The following is a 15,000-nucleotide window of genomic DNA, read 5'->3' as shown; positions in this document are numbered from 1 at the left end:
TGGGAGGAGGAACCAGAGACCTCATGGTTACTGGGAGGAACCAGAGACCTCATGGTTACTGGGAGGAACCAGAGACCTCATGGTTATTGGGAGGAACCAGAGACCTTATGGTAACTGGAAGGAACCAGAGACCTCATGGTTACTGGGAGGAACCAGAGACCTCATGGTTATTGGGAGGAACCAGAGACCTTATGGTAACTGGAAGGAACCAGAGACCTCATGGTTACTGGGAGGAACCTCTGAAACTCTAGGACATCTAACACCCGTGTGTGACGTCTCTATGGTACCAGTTCTGACCTCGTGGTCCAGGGAAGCCGTGGATGCCGGATGGACCTGGTTTCCCTCTCCCTCCTTTGATGGGAACACACAGAGTGTCTCCTGCCGGTCCCACGTCTCCTGTATCGCCTGAAGGTAACACACATAGGAGAGGCTATTAACATGTAGTATTATTGATCTATTTATTGTATATATGCATGTACCGTATGTGAATAACTTTTTTTAAATCTTTTTTAACACAAACAAGCAAACACAGAAAAAATAATTATATAAAAAAAAGATTTACCTTTCTCTCCTTTCTGCCCCTCACACCCTTGTCCTCCATCTTGTCCGCTGTTCCCTCTCTCTCCTCTGATCCCCAGGGCTCCAGGGCTGCCGGGATATCCCACCGCTCCGGGCTTTCCCTCTGCGCCATGAGGACCAGACAGACCTGGAAACCACCGTGTTAATCTGTTTATTTTAATTTAATTTTTTTTTAAACTTTTTCTCCCGATTAACAGACTGTGGAATTACTGTCAATCTTTTTTTTTTTTTTACTTTTTTTTATCGGTTTTTGAAGAATAGAAATAAACATAATGATAACCACAAACACACATATGTTTAGTGTGTATTATATACATTTAACAAAAATAAGAATAATAAAAATAGAAGAATTTTTTTTCTGTCACACAAAGGTGGGTTTTAATGCGCGGAGCTTACCTTTCTGTCCGTTGGTTCCCGGCACACCTGAGTCTCCACAGGTGCCGGGGGGGCCCTGGGGTCCCGGGTAACCAGGGAAACCAGGAGAGCCCGGTTTGCCCGCTGCGCCTTGAGGGCCTACACCTGGACGGCCCGCTGTCCCCACATCTCCTTTCTCCCCACAGAACCCTGCACACAAACAGGAGGGTAAGGGGTAGGATTAAATAATTATACATTTATGTTATTTCTTTTTGTTATTTTTAGGGCTGACAAATTAACGTGTTCATTTCGATTAATTAATCACAGAAAGATTAACGCAGATTAATTGCGCGTGCCGTTTGACCCGGTGCAGAAAGGGTGTGGTGATAGTGCAGCATCCTTTATAAGCCCTTTGGGGTTTCTTTTGTCCCAACCGTGCATTTATGTTTGTCTATGTGCATCTTTTTGCTATTTTAATCTTGTTTATCTTGCACAAAGAATTACAACTAAAAACCTATATTCACCTGGGGGTCCGATGGGTCCCTGGGGCCCGGTCAGGCCGGTAGAACCAGGTCTTCCAGGTTCACAAAAGCTGGGCGTTGGTCCGGGGGCTCCGATCCCACCGGGCGCCCCGTCCTGTCCTCTCTGGCCCTTTGGACCCGGACCGCCAGACAGACCAAGGACTCCTACACACAAGGGAAGGAGTTATGGACAATGAATATTAATCTGAACTTATTTATTCAACACTAATAATAAACCACCTTAAACCTGCAGTGTGTAGAATTTTGTGATTTTTTCCATGGCAGACTTGGTAGAAAATAATTGTAATATCCATAAGTACGCTTAATTTAGCGCATAATAGCTGAATTATTTTTTTTAGATTTAAATTTTTTTTCCCTTAGAAAGGGTCTCGTATATCTCTGTATTTCTCCATACCATGGACCAAGGCATGGGCGACGCCATGTTGGAAGTGTCATGGTTGAAATGTCATCAGGTGCATTGTTTAGAATTTAGAATTGTTCTTGTCCTTGAAGGCCACTTAAGCTTCTGTTGCTTTCTTGATGATGTCATATTACACACTGCACCTTTAAATCATCCAAATATTGTCATAACCGATTCAAACCTAATCAACATCTTCATTTTCTTCCTTGTAGAACTCAAGAAAACAAATTGACATGATTTGACTGATTCAACACGGATCAACACACCCTGAAATGTAATGTAGAGATTTTTACATTCAGGGATAAGAATGTATTTGCACCTATACTTTCATATGTGTGTATTTTCATATCCGAGCCCTCTTTTTTTTCAATTAATAAACAGGGACAAGAATATGAAAATGTAGTATTCGACCTGGTAGCCCGTCGCTGCCTGGGGGGCCGGGGACTCCTTTAGGACCCTGGTTCCCTGGAGGTCCGGGGAAGCCGAGCGGACCGGACGGCCCAACGGAGGAGTCTCCAGCCAGGCCTCTGAGCCCGGGAGAGCCTGGAAGACCTGGGGAGCCTGGGATAGACGTAAATATACTGTTAATATCTTTCTGTGTGTGTATGTCTGTCTGCCTGTGCGTGTGTGTGTCTGTTTGTCTGTCTGTCTGTCTGTCTGTCTGAAGAGTCTCCAGGAGACGGCTATACCTGGTTCTCCTTCGTAACTAAAGCCTTCAGGTCCTTCGTCACCGATGTCTCCAATCACACCCTGAGGTCCTACAAGAGGAGAAAAGGACATAAGAATAAGATAAAATAATAATAAAATATATTAATTAATAAATAAGTCTTTTTTTTTGACAAAATATTATTATTTATTTTTTTACAAAATTATGATTTAATACATTTGTATTCTTATTATCTACTTTTTAATTTAAAATGCTTTAATTTAATTTTAATTTAGATTTGTTTTAGTTTTTGAAATGTTTTTTTTAATTTTTTTTTTTAAATGTTTTATTGAAAATGCGCAGTGTTTCTCTGGTACCTTGTCTTCCGGGCTGGCCAGGACGTCCAGAATGTCCCTTATCTCCTTTGGATCCGTCCGGACCGGAGACGCCACGGAATCCTGGAGCACCCGGCAGGCCTGGGAAACCTGGAGGGACAGGGGGACCAATCAATCAATCAATCAATCAATCAATCAATCAATCAATCAATCAATCAATCAATCAATCAATCAATCAATCAATCAATCAATCAATCAATCAATCAATCAATCAATCACCAGAGAGGGAGGGAGATGGTAGAAAGGATTTATTTATGAAGAACTTTTTTAAATATACAATTAAAAAGTATGCATGTGTTCATGTTGGTGGACATTCTGTGTTCAGTGTGTTGAAGATGAATACCCATCCCAAATAAAAAGTTAATAAAAATTATAGGTGTGTTCAGATGGTGTTACCTGAGTATCCAGTGTCTCCCTTCTGTCCAGGGGCGCCCGGGTTTCTGGGTATACAGGGAAGACGGTCTCCTATAGGAAGAGGAAGGGTCATTGAGAAATGAAACAAGCCCCGTGTTCGACCTTTGATTTATACTAGTATGAAAGAAGACATGTTACGGAAGGAAAATAGACAAAACTCTCAAAAATGACCAGTGCTTTAAAAAAAATATGTTGTTTTCATATTTTACAGCCTTAATTTAAAGGACACTTCAGATTGTGTGTGTGTGTGTGTGTGTGTGTGTGTGTGTGTGTGTGTGTGTGTGCGTGCATGTGTGCGTGCTTGCGTGTGTGTGTGTGTTTCAGAGATACGTATATAAACATTGATCTCCACCTTGAACCCCCTTAGGCCCTAGAATGCCGGGGAATCCTGGAGGTCCGGTGTCTCCAGGCTCTCCACGCTGCCCCACTGCCCCAAACACACTGCTCCCCACTGGGCCGGCCGGGCCTGTGAGACCCTTAGGCCCTGGAGCCCCTGGGTAGCCTCTGTCTCCGGGAAAGCTGGGGAAACTGTCTCCCTGAAAAGGAACAGAAAAAGGAATTTAGATATTTTTTTTAATAAAGTGGCGCAAATCAAATCAAATCAAATCAAAATCTGTTTTATTTGTATAGCCCAATATCACAAAAAGACATTTGCCTCAGTGGGCTTTACATTCCATACAATACGCATGGCAAGGCAAGTACATTTTATATAGCACAGTTCAGACACAAGGCCATTCAAAGTTCTTTACAGGGGCATACAAAACAAGATACCAAAGACATTAGAAATTGCATTCAAGAGATAATAACAATTGTTAAAAATGACAAGAATAGCATTTAGAAAACGAATAAAATAAGCAAATTAAAATAAAAACAAAAACATAGTATAGATCTTCTGGGTGACTGACCTGTGGGCCTTGGTTGCCTGGTTCTCCGGAGGGCCCATCCAGCCCTCTCCGCCCAGAGAACCCTCTCCTTCCAGCGGGTCCGGGCTGGCCTTGTGTGCCCTTCTCCCCTGGAAGCAGAAGGACAATCAGTACCACTCATACAAGGCTAGTGTTCAATAACAGTTCATTTTCATCTGTAATTTTAAGGGTTAAGTTAAGTTAAGTTAAGTTAAGTTAAGTTAAGTTAAGTTAAGTTAAGTTAAGTTAAGTTAAGTTAATTTAAGTTAAGTTATCTTTATAAGTCATTTGGAAAAAAAAACTGATCATAAAACTTTCTTCAATTACTATTATATTGTTTCCCTCTTTTCTATACACACACTGAACATATTTTCATTTGTGATTAATTTTACAAAAAATTATGAATAATATATTCTTTTAATAGTCCCGTGGGCTGCTCCAACGGCATGTATTATGATTGGGTATGGGACACAAGCACAGGCTTGATCACCCTGTAGCTGGCCACCTTTGATGAGGGTGTCTAGTGATGAAAGGCCGAAACACCCACTGATTCGAAGGTACACTACTGAGGATGTGTCACGAAATTTACATCTGTCCCATATCAGTTCCCACGTCACTCAACATCAAGGCAAACCTCATGTGTGAGTATCAATACCATCTATTGGCACAACGGACAGTTAATATCTCGTCCCGTGTTTTTATGATTCTTTTAAAACAAAAACTGAGGACAATGGAATGTGAATTTCAGGACAGACGAACAAGAGATTGATATGTGTTTTAATTGTTATAAACTCACCTTTATATTCCACCACTCTGAAATCTCCCTTCTGACCTTTGAACCCTTTGACTCCTGGGAATCCACCCAGACCCTGAAAACACACAACACATCAATCAATCATAACACCGATCAACTCCTGGCTCTGCGCTAGTTTTAATTTAATGAGGAAAATATTTAAACGGTTATATTCGAACCGCTTCCACATGTGCGTTACATTATTTTTTGGCATTTTCAAGCTTTCTTAGATAGTACAGAGTTGAAATGGGGTGACAGAGAGAGAGAGAGAGAGAGAGAGAGAGAGAGAGAGAGAGAGAGAGAGAGAGAGAGAGAGAGAGAGAGGGGGGGATGACCTGCAGTAAAGGTCCACGGGTCGGATTTGAACCCGTGGGGATATATTAATTAAATTTTTTTTTATTACATTATGGGCTCTTACAGGCAATATCCATCCATCCATCCATCTACTGTTATGACCTGTCACTCACCTGTTGTCCGCTCTGTCCCGGGTCCCCAGGTAACCCTCTCTCTCCTCTCAGCCCCTCAGCCCCTGGAGTTCCTGAGAAACCGGTAGACCCCGCGGCACCGACCGGGCCCGGGGATCCCCTGAGTATGACTGTAGGGCCGCACGCACAGTCTCCATGGCTACCTGAAACACACACACATTAAACAGGGAGTTTTACAATTACAATGTGGAGTTCCTCAAGGAAGCATCCTGGGCCCCTTTTATTTCTGTTAACCCATTGATGACTATGGCAATCTAGGATACATGTTGTTATCTCGTGAGGGTATTCTGAAAAAACACCTTAATATCTAAGCCTGTGTAGCACATAGAAACATGAAATAGAAGACTGGTTCCCAAGGATTGATGAATTAGCTGAAGCTGTCTGATTGATTTGTTAGGAAGGCCTGCAAGGACACTGTTACAGTAGTCAAGTCTGCTTAAAATAAAAGCATGGACAAGTTATTCTAAATCCTGCTGAGACACACACACACACACACACACACACACACACACACAAACACACACACACAAACACACACACACACACACACACACACACACACACACACACACACACACACACACACACACACACACACACACACACACACAGACCTTTAGTCCCTGAAACGCCCTGTGCTCCCGGCGGCCCCAGTTCACCCGGCGCTCCAGAGTCTCCGGGGATCCCAGGGAGACAGAAACTACCTGGGAGGAAAAACAGGAAATTATTTGTGTCTGTTTTTAATATCAAAACATGAAAATATCTCTTTACTGAAGCGATTGCAATAAGAATAAGAATACATTTAAATAAAACCCAAAGATAAATGACATAAAACGCACTGAGAGGATCAAATAAATATAAATCAAAATATAATAAAAGAAATATAAAACCACAAAATCAAATAAAATCGGAAGTTAAATTAGCTTATGATCCTTCATACTCCTTTTCCAATGTTAAATTAATATACTTAATTATTATTATTTTTTTGCTTTTCGTTATTTTACTTTTGTTTTCCCTTTTATTGTTTTTAGATAATAATAATAAATAATAAGTTTTTCCAAATAAAACCATCATTCATTCAATTTGTATGTATGTAATATCTGTTACCTGGCGCCCCTGGTTCTCCCTTTGGGCCTTTACATCCGGGCCGTCCTGGTTTTCCTGGTTCTCCCGGTGTGAGTGCGTCTGTGGACACGGAACCGGGTTCTCCTCTCTCTCCTTTAGAACCCGTGATCCCACCAGGACCCACAGAACCCGGCGGTCCTATGAGAAGAGGCAATGAAGAGTTTGTCCATTTTGTCCATTTACACAGGGCACATTAACATTTCACTTTTTAATTTATTTTAATTTTCTTATTTATTTTCTTATTTTCTATTTATATCTGTTTTTCACTGGGACCCACAAACCCCGGCGGTCCTATGAGAGACAAGAAAGAGCTTTATATAACATTCTTTTTTAACAATATCTTCATTTTCTTTTTCCTTTTTTCACAACAAAATGAAACAAAAATAAATTACAACAAAATACTTAGTAAAAAAAAAAAAAAGACAAATCTATCCCATGCTATCTCATGAGCATTATAGTTAGTCAATTTAGTCAGAAACACAAAGGCTTTACGTAAACGTCTTATTTGCTGATGGGCTACAGTCACTGACCAGATATGGATCTTCCAGGGACTCCTTTGGGGCCCGTTACCCCCATCACCCCCCTGTCTCCTGGGGTGCCTCTCATTCCCGACGGCCCTGGGTCTCCAACCAGGCCTGGAGGAAAAAATAAATGGAAAAAAAATAATAATTATAAGAATAAATGAAAAAATTAAAGGAAATAAAATTACAGCAGTGTTGATGGTTACCTGTGTGTATGATGTCTTGGTCCTGAGGGAGGCCTTTAGGACCGGGATCGCCCATTATGCCCTGGGAACAGACAGGATTATTATAGACAGTTTTATTTTTATATACAGCTCCGGAAAAAATATACGGCTTCATGTGATCACAAACACACACACTGACCTTGGGACCTTCGCGTCCAATCAGACCTGGGAGACCTACACTTCCTTGGATCCCCTGAAAACACACACACACACACACACACACACACACACACACACACACACACACACACACACACATAAAGACATTGGTACATTTACAAAAAACAAAAACCCACAAATGTATGAGAAAAAAAATTACCGTTTTACAAGAAAAAAATTAAACTCTGAAAGATTTTACATTTGTACCTTGAATCCTTTCCGCCCGAGCAGACCAGTGTTTCCAGAAAATCCCTGAAACACAGAGAGACATCAAACATGTTTTAACAAAGATTATATATATAATATATATACAGCCCTGGAAAAAATTATTGAAAAAATTATTCAATACTGATTAATAATTCATTAATAGATTTTCTCACCCTAGGTCCCGGAAATCCCAGAATTCCTTGTTCTCCTTTGATCCCTGGCACGGCGTCGGAACCCTGGAACCACAAACACACAAACACTGTCAAATGTCAGACATATAAATATGACTTATGCCTTACATTGGAAAACAGGGAAAACATTTAGCTCTACAACTTACCGGCGGTCCCAGACAGACAGACAGACAGACCGACAGACAGACAGACAGACAGACAGACAGACAGACAGACAGATATCTGAACTTACCGAAGGTCCCGGAGGTCCACAGATTCCTTTAGGCCCTTCAGTTCCCTGAGGAACAAAACCCAGAATCATTTTTATTATTATTAGTCTTTATTGAACATGGTTAAAAAAAAATAATAATACAAACATAAATAAAACAATTGAGCAATAAAAAAGGAGAATAATAAATAAAAAAACAAAAACAAATGGGATCCTAAACAACAAATACATAACTCAAATAATATAGTTCATGTTCAATAGGGAAGAAGTTAAAAAAAAACTGTTCTGGTCCTACCCCCTCTTACTTTTTATAATTGTTTACAAAATAAAGTAAACTAAATAAATAAAAAATAAATCTTCAGTAAGTATAAAATAAAATAAAGGAAAAAAAATAGAATAAAATAAAACAAAGGAACAGATGAACAAAAACCATGAAATTGAAAACAGCAAAACAGAAATGATCATGATAAAACCCCTCAATTAAACTACAGTAGATCTATATATTCTTTTGAAGTGAGCAGGGTGTAGAATGTATTTTTAAGATCAGACTAGAAATGGAATACATGTTTCTACAGTACAGAACGGACAAACTCAACAGCCTTACGCGTTTTTATATATAGCCGGAGAGCTGCAATCTAGAAACTCACCACTAGAGGCAGCTAAATACTCTGCTATTATTACACCTTTCATACTGGTAAGAAGACTGAAGCTTACACAGCGCAAGACATTCCTTTGCAATGTTTTATGGTTATAATATGTGTCAGGTTTATCTAAATTAAGACATGCCATAAACATTTTATTATAATTTTTTTTTAAATGTTTTAAACAAAAAAAAACAAGAATGCAAATGAAACAGTCCCTGCGCTCCAATCCCCATACTTCCCTACTATTTAGTATGCCAGAAAAAGATTTAGGATGTCCCAACTCATGCACGTCAATTGTAGTATGCTGAAAATACATAAATTCCCCACTAACTCCAATTGCATTTTGCAGCATTCATCTTTATTCTCGACATTTCTCGACTTCATGAAAAAAAATCTTCCTTATCGGATTTTTTTTCTCTCCGGTGGCCCAAAAACTCTTCTGTACTTTAATATGTAGTGTAGTAAAAAGACTAAAACTCTTCTGTACTTTAGTATGTAGTATAGTAAAAAGAAAAATTATGTGATTTGGAACGCAGGGTAAAAATCTACTGCAGTGAGCTGTAATGTTATTGGCTGTAACAGACTTAACCCCGCCCACCTGAGATCCTTTGATGTACTGGTCTTCTGGCGGGTCGACCACTTCAAACGGACCCGGTGGCCCTTGCAGCCCTTGGTCCCCCTGTGGACACACACGGAATTACAACACTGCAACTGCACAAGGCTACAGGCCGACACCCACTTTGTGATGTCACTGAAAGGGGGTGTGGCTAGGATTTTGAATATACATGAATATTTGTACCTCGTCTCCTTTCTGTCCGGCTAGGGATCGTCCTTTTTCTCCCTAAAAACAAAAAGACATCGACATCTGTTTTAGTTTAGGCATTTCATCAACAGTGACCGACATATGATCAATAATCAATACTGGCACATTTACATGTTGAACTCATGTTAATTGATGTGCGCTGTCCCTTCTAAATAAAGAAATCTAAATAAAATATTTAAAAAAAATACAATTTGCATCAAATGTAAGGTAATATATTTAATGTTTTCCCCACTCACTATTCACAAAATATAAAATCATAATCATAATACTTATTATTACTGAAAATGGTAAAACTATATACATGTGATACTTACAGGTGGACCCCTGGAACCGGGCAGACCAGAGCGACCCTGTAGAGACAGACACATATGAACAGAATAAATAACAATAATACTTTTATACATATAAAGCAGCAAAAAAGGGCCTCACTTAACATTTTATATACAAAAATTTGTTAAAAAACAATTAAAAAGATGTTCTCGAAATGTATACAAATAAGTTAATTTAGTTTTCTTTATTTATTTAAATATTTTTGTATTAATATTATTATTATTTAAATTTTTTATTTATTATTATTTTATTATTATTTTTGTTTATATTTTGTGTATATATAATAACATTTATGAACTAAAAGTCTTAACTTTATAAATTATTATTTTGTGTTTGTTGCGACTCACGTTGTTCCCGTCAATTCCTGAAGGACCAATGATTCCCATCGGACCGGGGAGGCCTGGATCACCCTACAGACAGACAGACAGACAGACAGACAGACAGACAGACAGACAGACAGACAGACAGGCAGACAGACAGACAGACAGACAGACAGACAGACAGACAGGCAGACAGACAGGCAGACAGAGAGACAGACAGACAGACAGACAGACAGACGTTTACCTCAATTTCTTAGTGAAAAAGATCTGTTGTTCATGTAAATAATTTTTTAGTTTTTTTCGATTTTAAATACATTTTTGGTTTAATTTAACTTAGTATTATTTGAGTAAATGTTTTTGTTCTCACCTGTAGACCAGGGAGTCCTCCAGGCCCTGCATCTCCCTGACGGACACAAAGACACATTAACAGTTTACCGAATAAAGGCATACTAATATAATAATAATAATAATAATAATAATAATAATAATAATAATAATAATAATAATAATAATAATAATAATAATAATAATAATAATAAATATACAGAATGGGTAAAAACTTACGGTAATTCCCGGGTACCGGATGAAGTAAACCGATGGATCTCCTTTAAATCCCTTTGGTCCTGGAAAACCCTGCACAATAAAACACACCGTTACAGGGGTGATTAAGTACACGCACGCACACACATTGACTCAGTATTTGTGCATCCGCCATTGCTTAAATTGTATGTACAGTATGTTTTTTTTAAATCTTGTATTGTACACATTTATCTATTGCCCAAGGACACAACAACCATGACACAGGTGGCAGGGCGGGGATCGAACCTCCAACCCTTCGATCATTGGCCGACCCGCTCTACCAACCACCTGAGCCACAATCACCCCGTTATGTAAGTTATATAAAAATAAGACTGACCGGTAGTCCGTCGCGCCCTCTCTCTCCCGGACGGCCCGGTCCTCCTTCCTCTCCTCTGGATCCGTTACATCCGTCAAGACCCGGAAACCCTGGACCTCCAGCCGGACCGGGGTGGCCCTACAGACAGACAGACAGACAGACAGACAGACAGACAGACAGACAGGCAGGCAGACAGACAGACAGACAGACAGACAGACAGACAGGGAGGGAGGGAGACAGACAGACAGACAGACAGGCAGACAGGCAGGCAGACAGACAGAGAGAGAGAGAGAGCGAGACAGACACACACACACACACACACACACACACACACACACACACACACACACACACACAGACAGAACACAGAGAGAGACACACAGAGCAAGTTAATTTATTTATGTAGCACCTTTGGTATTTTGGCATAAGTAAATGATCTTGCTTCTTACCGGCACTCCTTCTAAACCTGGAAAACCTGGAACACCGACATTTCCCTGGAACAACAAACAGAGTTAAACAGTTAGGTTATGCTTCTGAGGTGATGGAGTCAGTGATTCTGGAGAACGCTTGTTGTCAAAATCACTTTTTGTCCAAATCTGTGAATATCTCCTCATCATCTGCTACCTGTCTGTACTAGGCTTGCTCAGTGTACTCGTATGTAAACAAAGGTAGGGCCACCAAAGCTAGGCCACAAAAGCTGTCAACTTTACAGAGCCTACGCTGTGTATTAACAGTGGATTTTTTTCAGTGCACACACAGTACGGACAGATAGCAGATTGTAAGAAAATATTCACTGATTTTGACGAAGGTGATTTCTGACAACAAGAGTTCTCCAGAATCACTGACTACATATTGTAGAATTAACCATAAGAACCCAGTGTATTTCCTAACCACCTTGACAATACTGTTACAGGGTGAAGGAAATCATTGGATCTTGATAATGTAAAACCTTATCAAACCTGTGAGGAACTAATACAAAGCTAAACTGCAGTTCTGGTTCTGAGTTAAGAATTAAACCTGCAGTGTGTAGAATTTTGGGTTTTATTTCCTAGCAGATTTTGTATAAAATAATTATAATATCCATAAGTACATTTAATTTAGTGCATAATAGCTGAACATTTTTTTTTTAATTATTATTTTTTCCCTTAGAAAGGGTCTCATATATGTCCATATTTCTGCATATTTTGGACCAAGGCCTAGTGCCGCCATCTTGAAAGTGTCATAGTTGGAATGTCATCAGGTGCATTGTTTAAAATTTTGAATTGCTCTTGTCCTTGAAGGCCACTGTAGCTTCTGTTATTATTCTAAAGGGTTGGGGTTACCCAGGGAGCGTTGCGTTCTTGAACTTTGTAGAACTTTCTTGATGATGTCATATTACACACTGCACCTTTAAACAATGTAAAAAACAGAATGACCCATAGTGACCATGGTTATCTCCTCACCACATCCCCCTTGAGGCCAGCTGCTCCGTTTTGGCCCCCTCTGACTTTGATAACAAGCGTTCTCCAGAATCACTGTAGAATGAACTATAAGAACCCATGTGTATTTCCTCACCATGTCTCCCTTTAGCCCGGCTGCTGCGGTTTTTATTTTAATTTAATTATTTAAACTCAAAAACACACTCAATAAAATAGTAATTATAAAAAACTCAATAAAATACGATTCATATAAAAAAATAAGAATGACCCATAGTGACCATGGTTGCGTTCCGAATCTCATACTCTTTCTTTTTTCTATTCTACATACTACATCCGACGATAAAAAGAATCTAGTTAGGATGCAGTAGGCATACTATTGGGACATACTTTTACTCTCTTATTTCATCATAACATTGCGCCTTGATCTTGCCTCTTGCTTTTATATCCGTCGCATCCCCCGTTTGTTTTCATATGGAGGCTTTGTCGATGTGACGTCACTTCACGTGCGCACTGGATTGTGGGTCAGAATCGCCCAAATAGGATGCAGTTTTCAACACCTACAATCTTGGCCGCATGAAGTAGGACATCCGGGTACTCCTAACCATCCTAAATCTGGCCACAAGAATCGGGACATCCTAAATCTTTTTTCTACCAAACTAAATAGTAGAAAGTATGCGATTCGGAAAGGCAACCCCAGTGTATCTCCTCACCACATCCCCCTTGAGGCCGGCTGCTCCGTTCGGCCCCTCCGGCCCCCTGAGGCCCTTCTCCCCTGGAGGGCCCTGAGGACCAGGGAAACCCCGCGGCCCCTGGGGACCCTGAGCGCCGAGGGGACCCGGGGAACCCTGGAAGAGATGACACACAAGCACAATGCTGTTAGAACGGGAAGGGAACTGACGGATTGTGCGTTATTTTTTTTTTTACATTTTTAAAAAGCAAATAAAAAAAAAAAGTTTTTGTATTTATCCGGGATGAACCTGAAAGAGAACACAGTACTGTTAGAAGGGTGAAGGGAACCATTGGAACTTAATATAGTGTGTGTGTGTGTGTGTGTGTGTGTGTGTGTGTGTGTGTGTGTGTGTGTGTGTGTGTGTGCGCGTGTGTGTGTGTGTGTGTGATGAGAAGGAAGATAACACACAAGCAATGTTTTTAGAAAGGTGAAGGGAACTGATTGATTGTGCGTTATTTTTTTGACTCTGTGTAACATTTTAAGTAATTTATTAGCTAAAATCAATATCCTAATTCATAAAATATGTCCTCATTGGTGTAAAATCACCTCTGCCAATAATCTGAATTATCCTCCTGAGCGGAGAATTACAAATATTAATATTACATTTTGTACATTGAGCAGGTAGGTCTTATGGAGGAATCCATGTTTTTGGAATGTCATCAGGTGCATTTTTTAGAATTTAGAATTGTTCTTGTCCTTGAAGGCGACTGTAGCTTCTGTTATAATTCTAAAGGGTTGGGGTTACCCAGGGAGCGTTGCATTCTAGAACTTTCTTGATGATGTCATATTACACACTGCCCCTTTAATTTTTTTTTTAAAATTACGTTTTTATATTTATCCAGGAGAACCCTGAAAGAGAACACAGTACTGTTGGAAGGTTGAAGGGAATACAACCCTTAAAAAAGTCACACAACGGGGGGCGCCCTTAGCTCAGTTGGTAAGGCGTCCCCCCCCGGGCCGGGCCCAGCTGCAGACCCGGGTTCAATTCCTGCCCGCGGTCGTTCTCTGCATGTCACTCCCCTCTCTGCCCCATTTCACCTGTGTCTCTACACTATCGACAAAGCATGAAAATGCCCAAAAAAATATATAAAAAAAAAAAAAAGTCATACAACTTAGTACAAGCTGGTGGGAGCAGGAAATAGGACCTGGCGTGTAATGTTGTTAACACACCACAGGAGGGCAGTGTAACACAGTGACAGCAATAACACAGACAGACAGATAGACAGACAGACAGACAGACAGACAGACATACAATCAGACAGCAGCGGACCCGGGTTCGATTCCAGCCCGCGGTCGTTCTCTGCATGTCACTCCCCTCTCTGCCCCATTTCAACTCTGTCTCTACACTATCAATAAAGCATAAAAAATGCCAGAAAAATGCAAAAAAATAAATGAACAGTTTTTTATGCCAGCAGTGTCTCTCGACCTCAACCTGTCTGAATATCTGCTTATAGCTGCATTAAAGTGTTATGAACAGTTTATAAAATGTAAATATACTGATTAGATCATTATTTCACTGACTGTTAATGATGATTATTGATCTGCTGGTTTTTCAGTTCCGTCGCTCTGTGTGTGAATCCGTGGTGTGAAAAGTGAATGTGTGTGTGTGTGTGTGTGTGTGTGTGTGTGTGTGTGTGTGTGTGTGTGTGTGTGTGACTCAGTGTGTGTGTGTGTGTGTGTGACTCAGTGTGTGTG

At 40.1% G+C, this 15,000-nt stretch overlaps 1 protein-coding gene across 1 annotated transcript in view; it reads right to left on the bottom strand.

Annotated features, from left to right (window-relative positions):
• col4a4 (collagen, type IV, alpha 4) overlaps window positions 1-15,000 on the bottom strand; it is a gene marked incomplete at both ends in the record, with an annotated part of 36,360 nt that overhangs the window by 10,239 nt on the left and 11,121 nt on the right. The window contains 28 exons of the mRNA XM_080024884.1: window positions 298-405; window positions 563-706; window positions 976-1,143; window positions 1,458-1,619; window positions 2,287-2,436; window positions 2,565-2,633; window positions 2,899-3,006; window positions 3,313-3,381; window positions 3,683-3,866; window positions 4,236-4,342; window positions 5,029-5,101; window positions 5,493-5,653; window positions 6,125-6,214; window positions 6,618-6,773; window positions 7,166-7,270; window positions 7,363-7,423; window positions 7,520-7,573; window positions 7,747-7,791; window positions 7,920-7,982; window positions 8,170-8,214; window positions 9,388-9,468; window positions 9,589-9,630; window positions 9,927-9,962; window positions 10,630-10,665; window positions 10,827-10,895; window positions 11,179-11,295; window positions 11,607-11,651; window positions 13,286-13,420. Of these exons, the coding sequence (XP_079881010.1) occupies window positions 298-405; window positions 563-706; window positions 976-1,143; window positions 1,458-1,619; window positions 2,287-2,436; window positions 2,565-2,633; window positions 2,899-3,006; window positions 3,313-3,381; window positions 3,683-3,866; window positions 4,236-4,342; window positions 5,029-5,101; window positions 5,493-5,653; window positions 6,125-6,214; window positions 6,618-6,773; window positions 7,166-7,270; window positions 7,363-7,423; window positions 7,520-7,573; window positions 7,747-7,791; window positions 7,920-7,982; window positions 8,170-8,214; window positions 9,388-9,468; window positions 9,589-9,630; window positions 9,927-9,962; window positions 10,630-10,665; window positions 10,827-10,895; window positions 11,179-11,295; window positions 11,607-11,651; window positions 13,286-13,420 (2,683 nt within the window). The remainder of the gene's footprint in view (window positions 1-297; window positions 406-562; window positions 707-975; window positions 1,144-1,457; window positions 1,620-2,286; window positions 2,437-2,564; window positions 2,634-2,898; window positions 3,007-3,312; window positions 3,382-3,682; window positions 3,867-4,235; window positions 4,343-5,028; window positions 5,102-5,492; window positions 5,654-6,124; window positions 6,215-6,617; window positions 6,774-7,165; window positions 7,271-7,362; window positions 7,424-7,519; window positions 7,574-7,746; window positions 7,792-7,919; window positions 7,983-8,169; window positions 8,215-9,387; window positions 9,469-9,588; window positions 9,631-9,926; window positions 9,963-10,629; window positions 10,666-10,826; window positions 10,896-11,178; window positions 11,296-11,606; window positions 11,652-13,285; window positions 13,421-15,000) is intronic.

Source organism: Ammodytes marinus, assembly GCF_949987685.1.
Source record: "Ammodytes marinus genome assembly, chromosome: 3".
In the NCBI taxonomy this organism is placed as follows: Eukaryota; Metazoa; Chordata; class Actinopteri; order Uranoscopiformes; family Ammodytidae; genus Ammodytes; species Ammodytes marinus.
The sequence above is the reverse complement of the archived record's forward strand: the minus strand, read 5'-3'. Positions and strand labels throughout refer to the sequence as shown.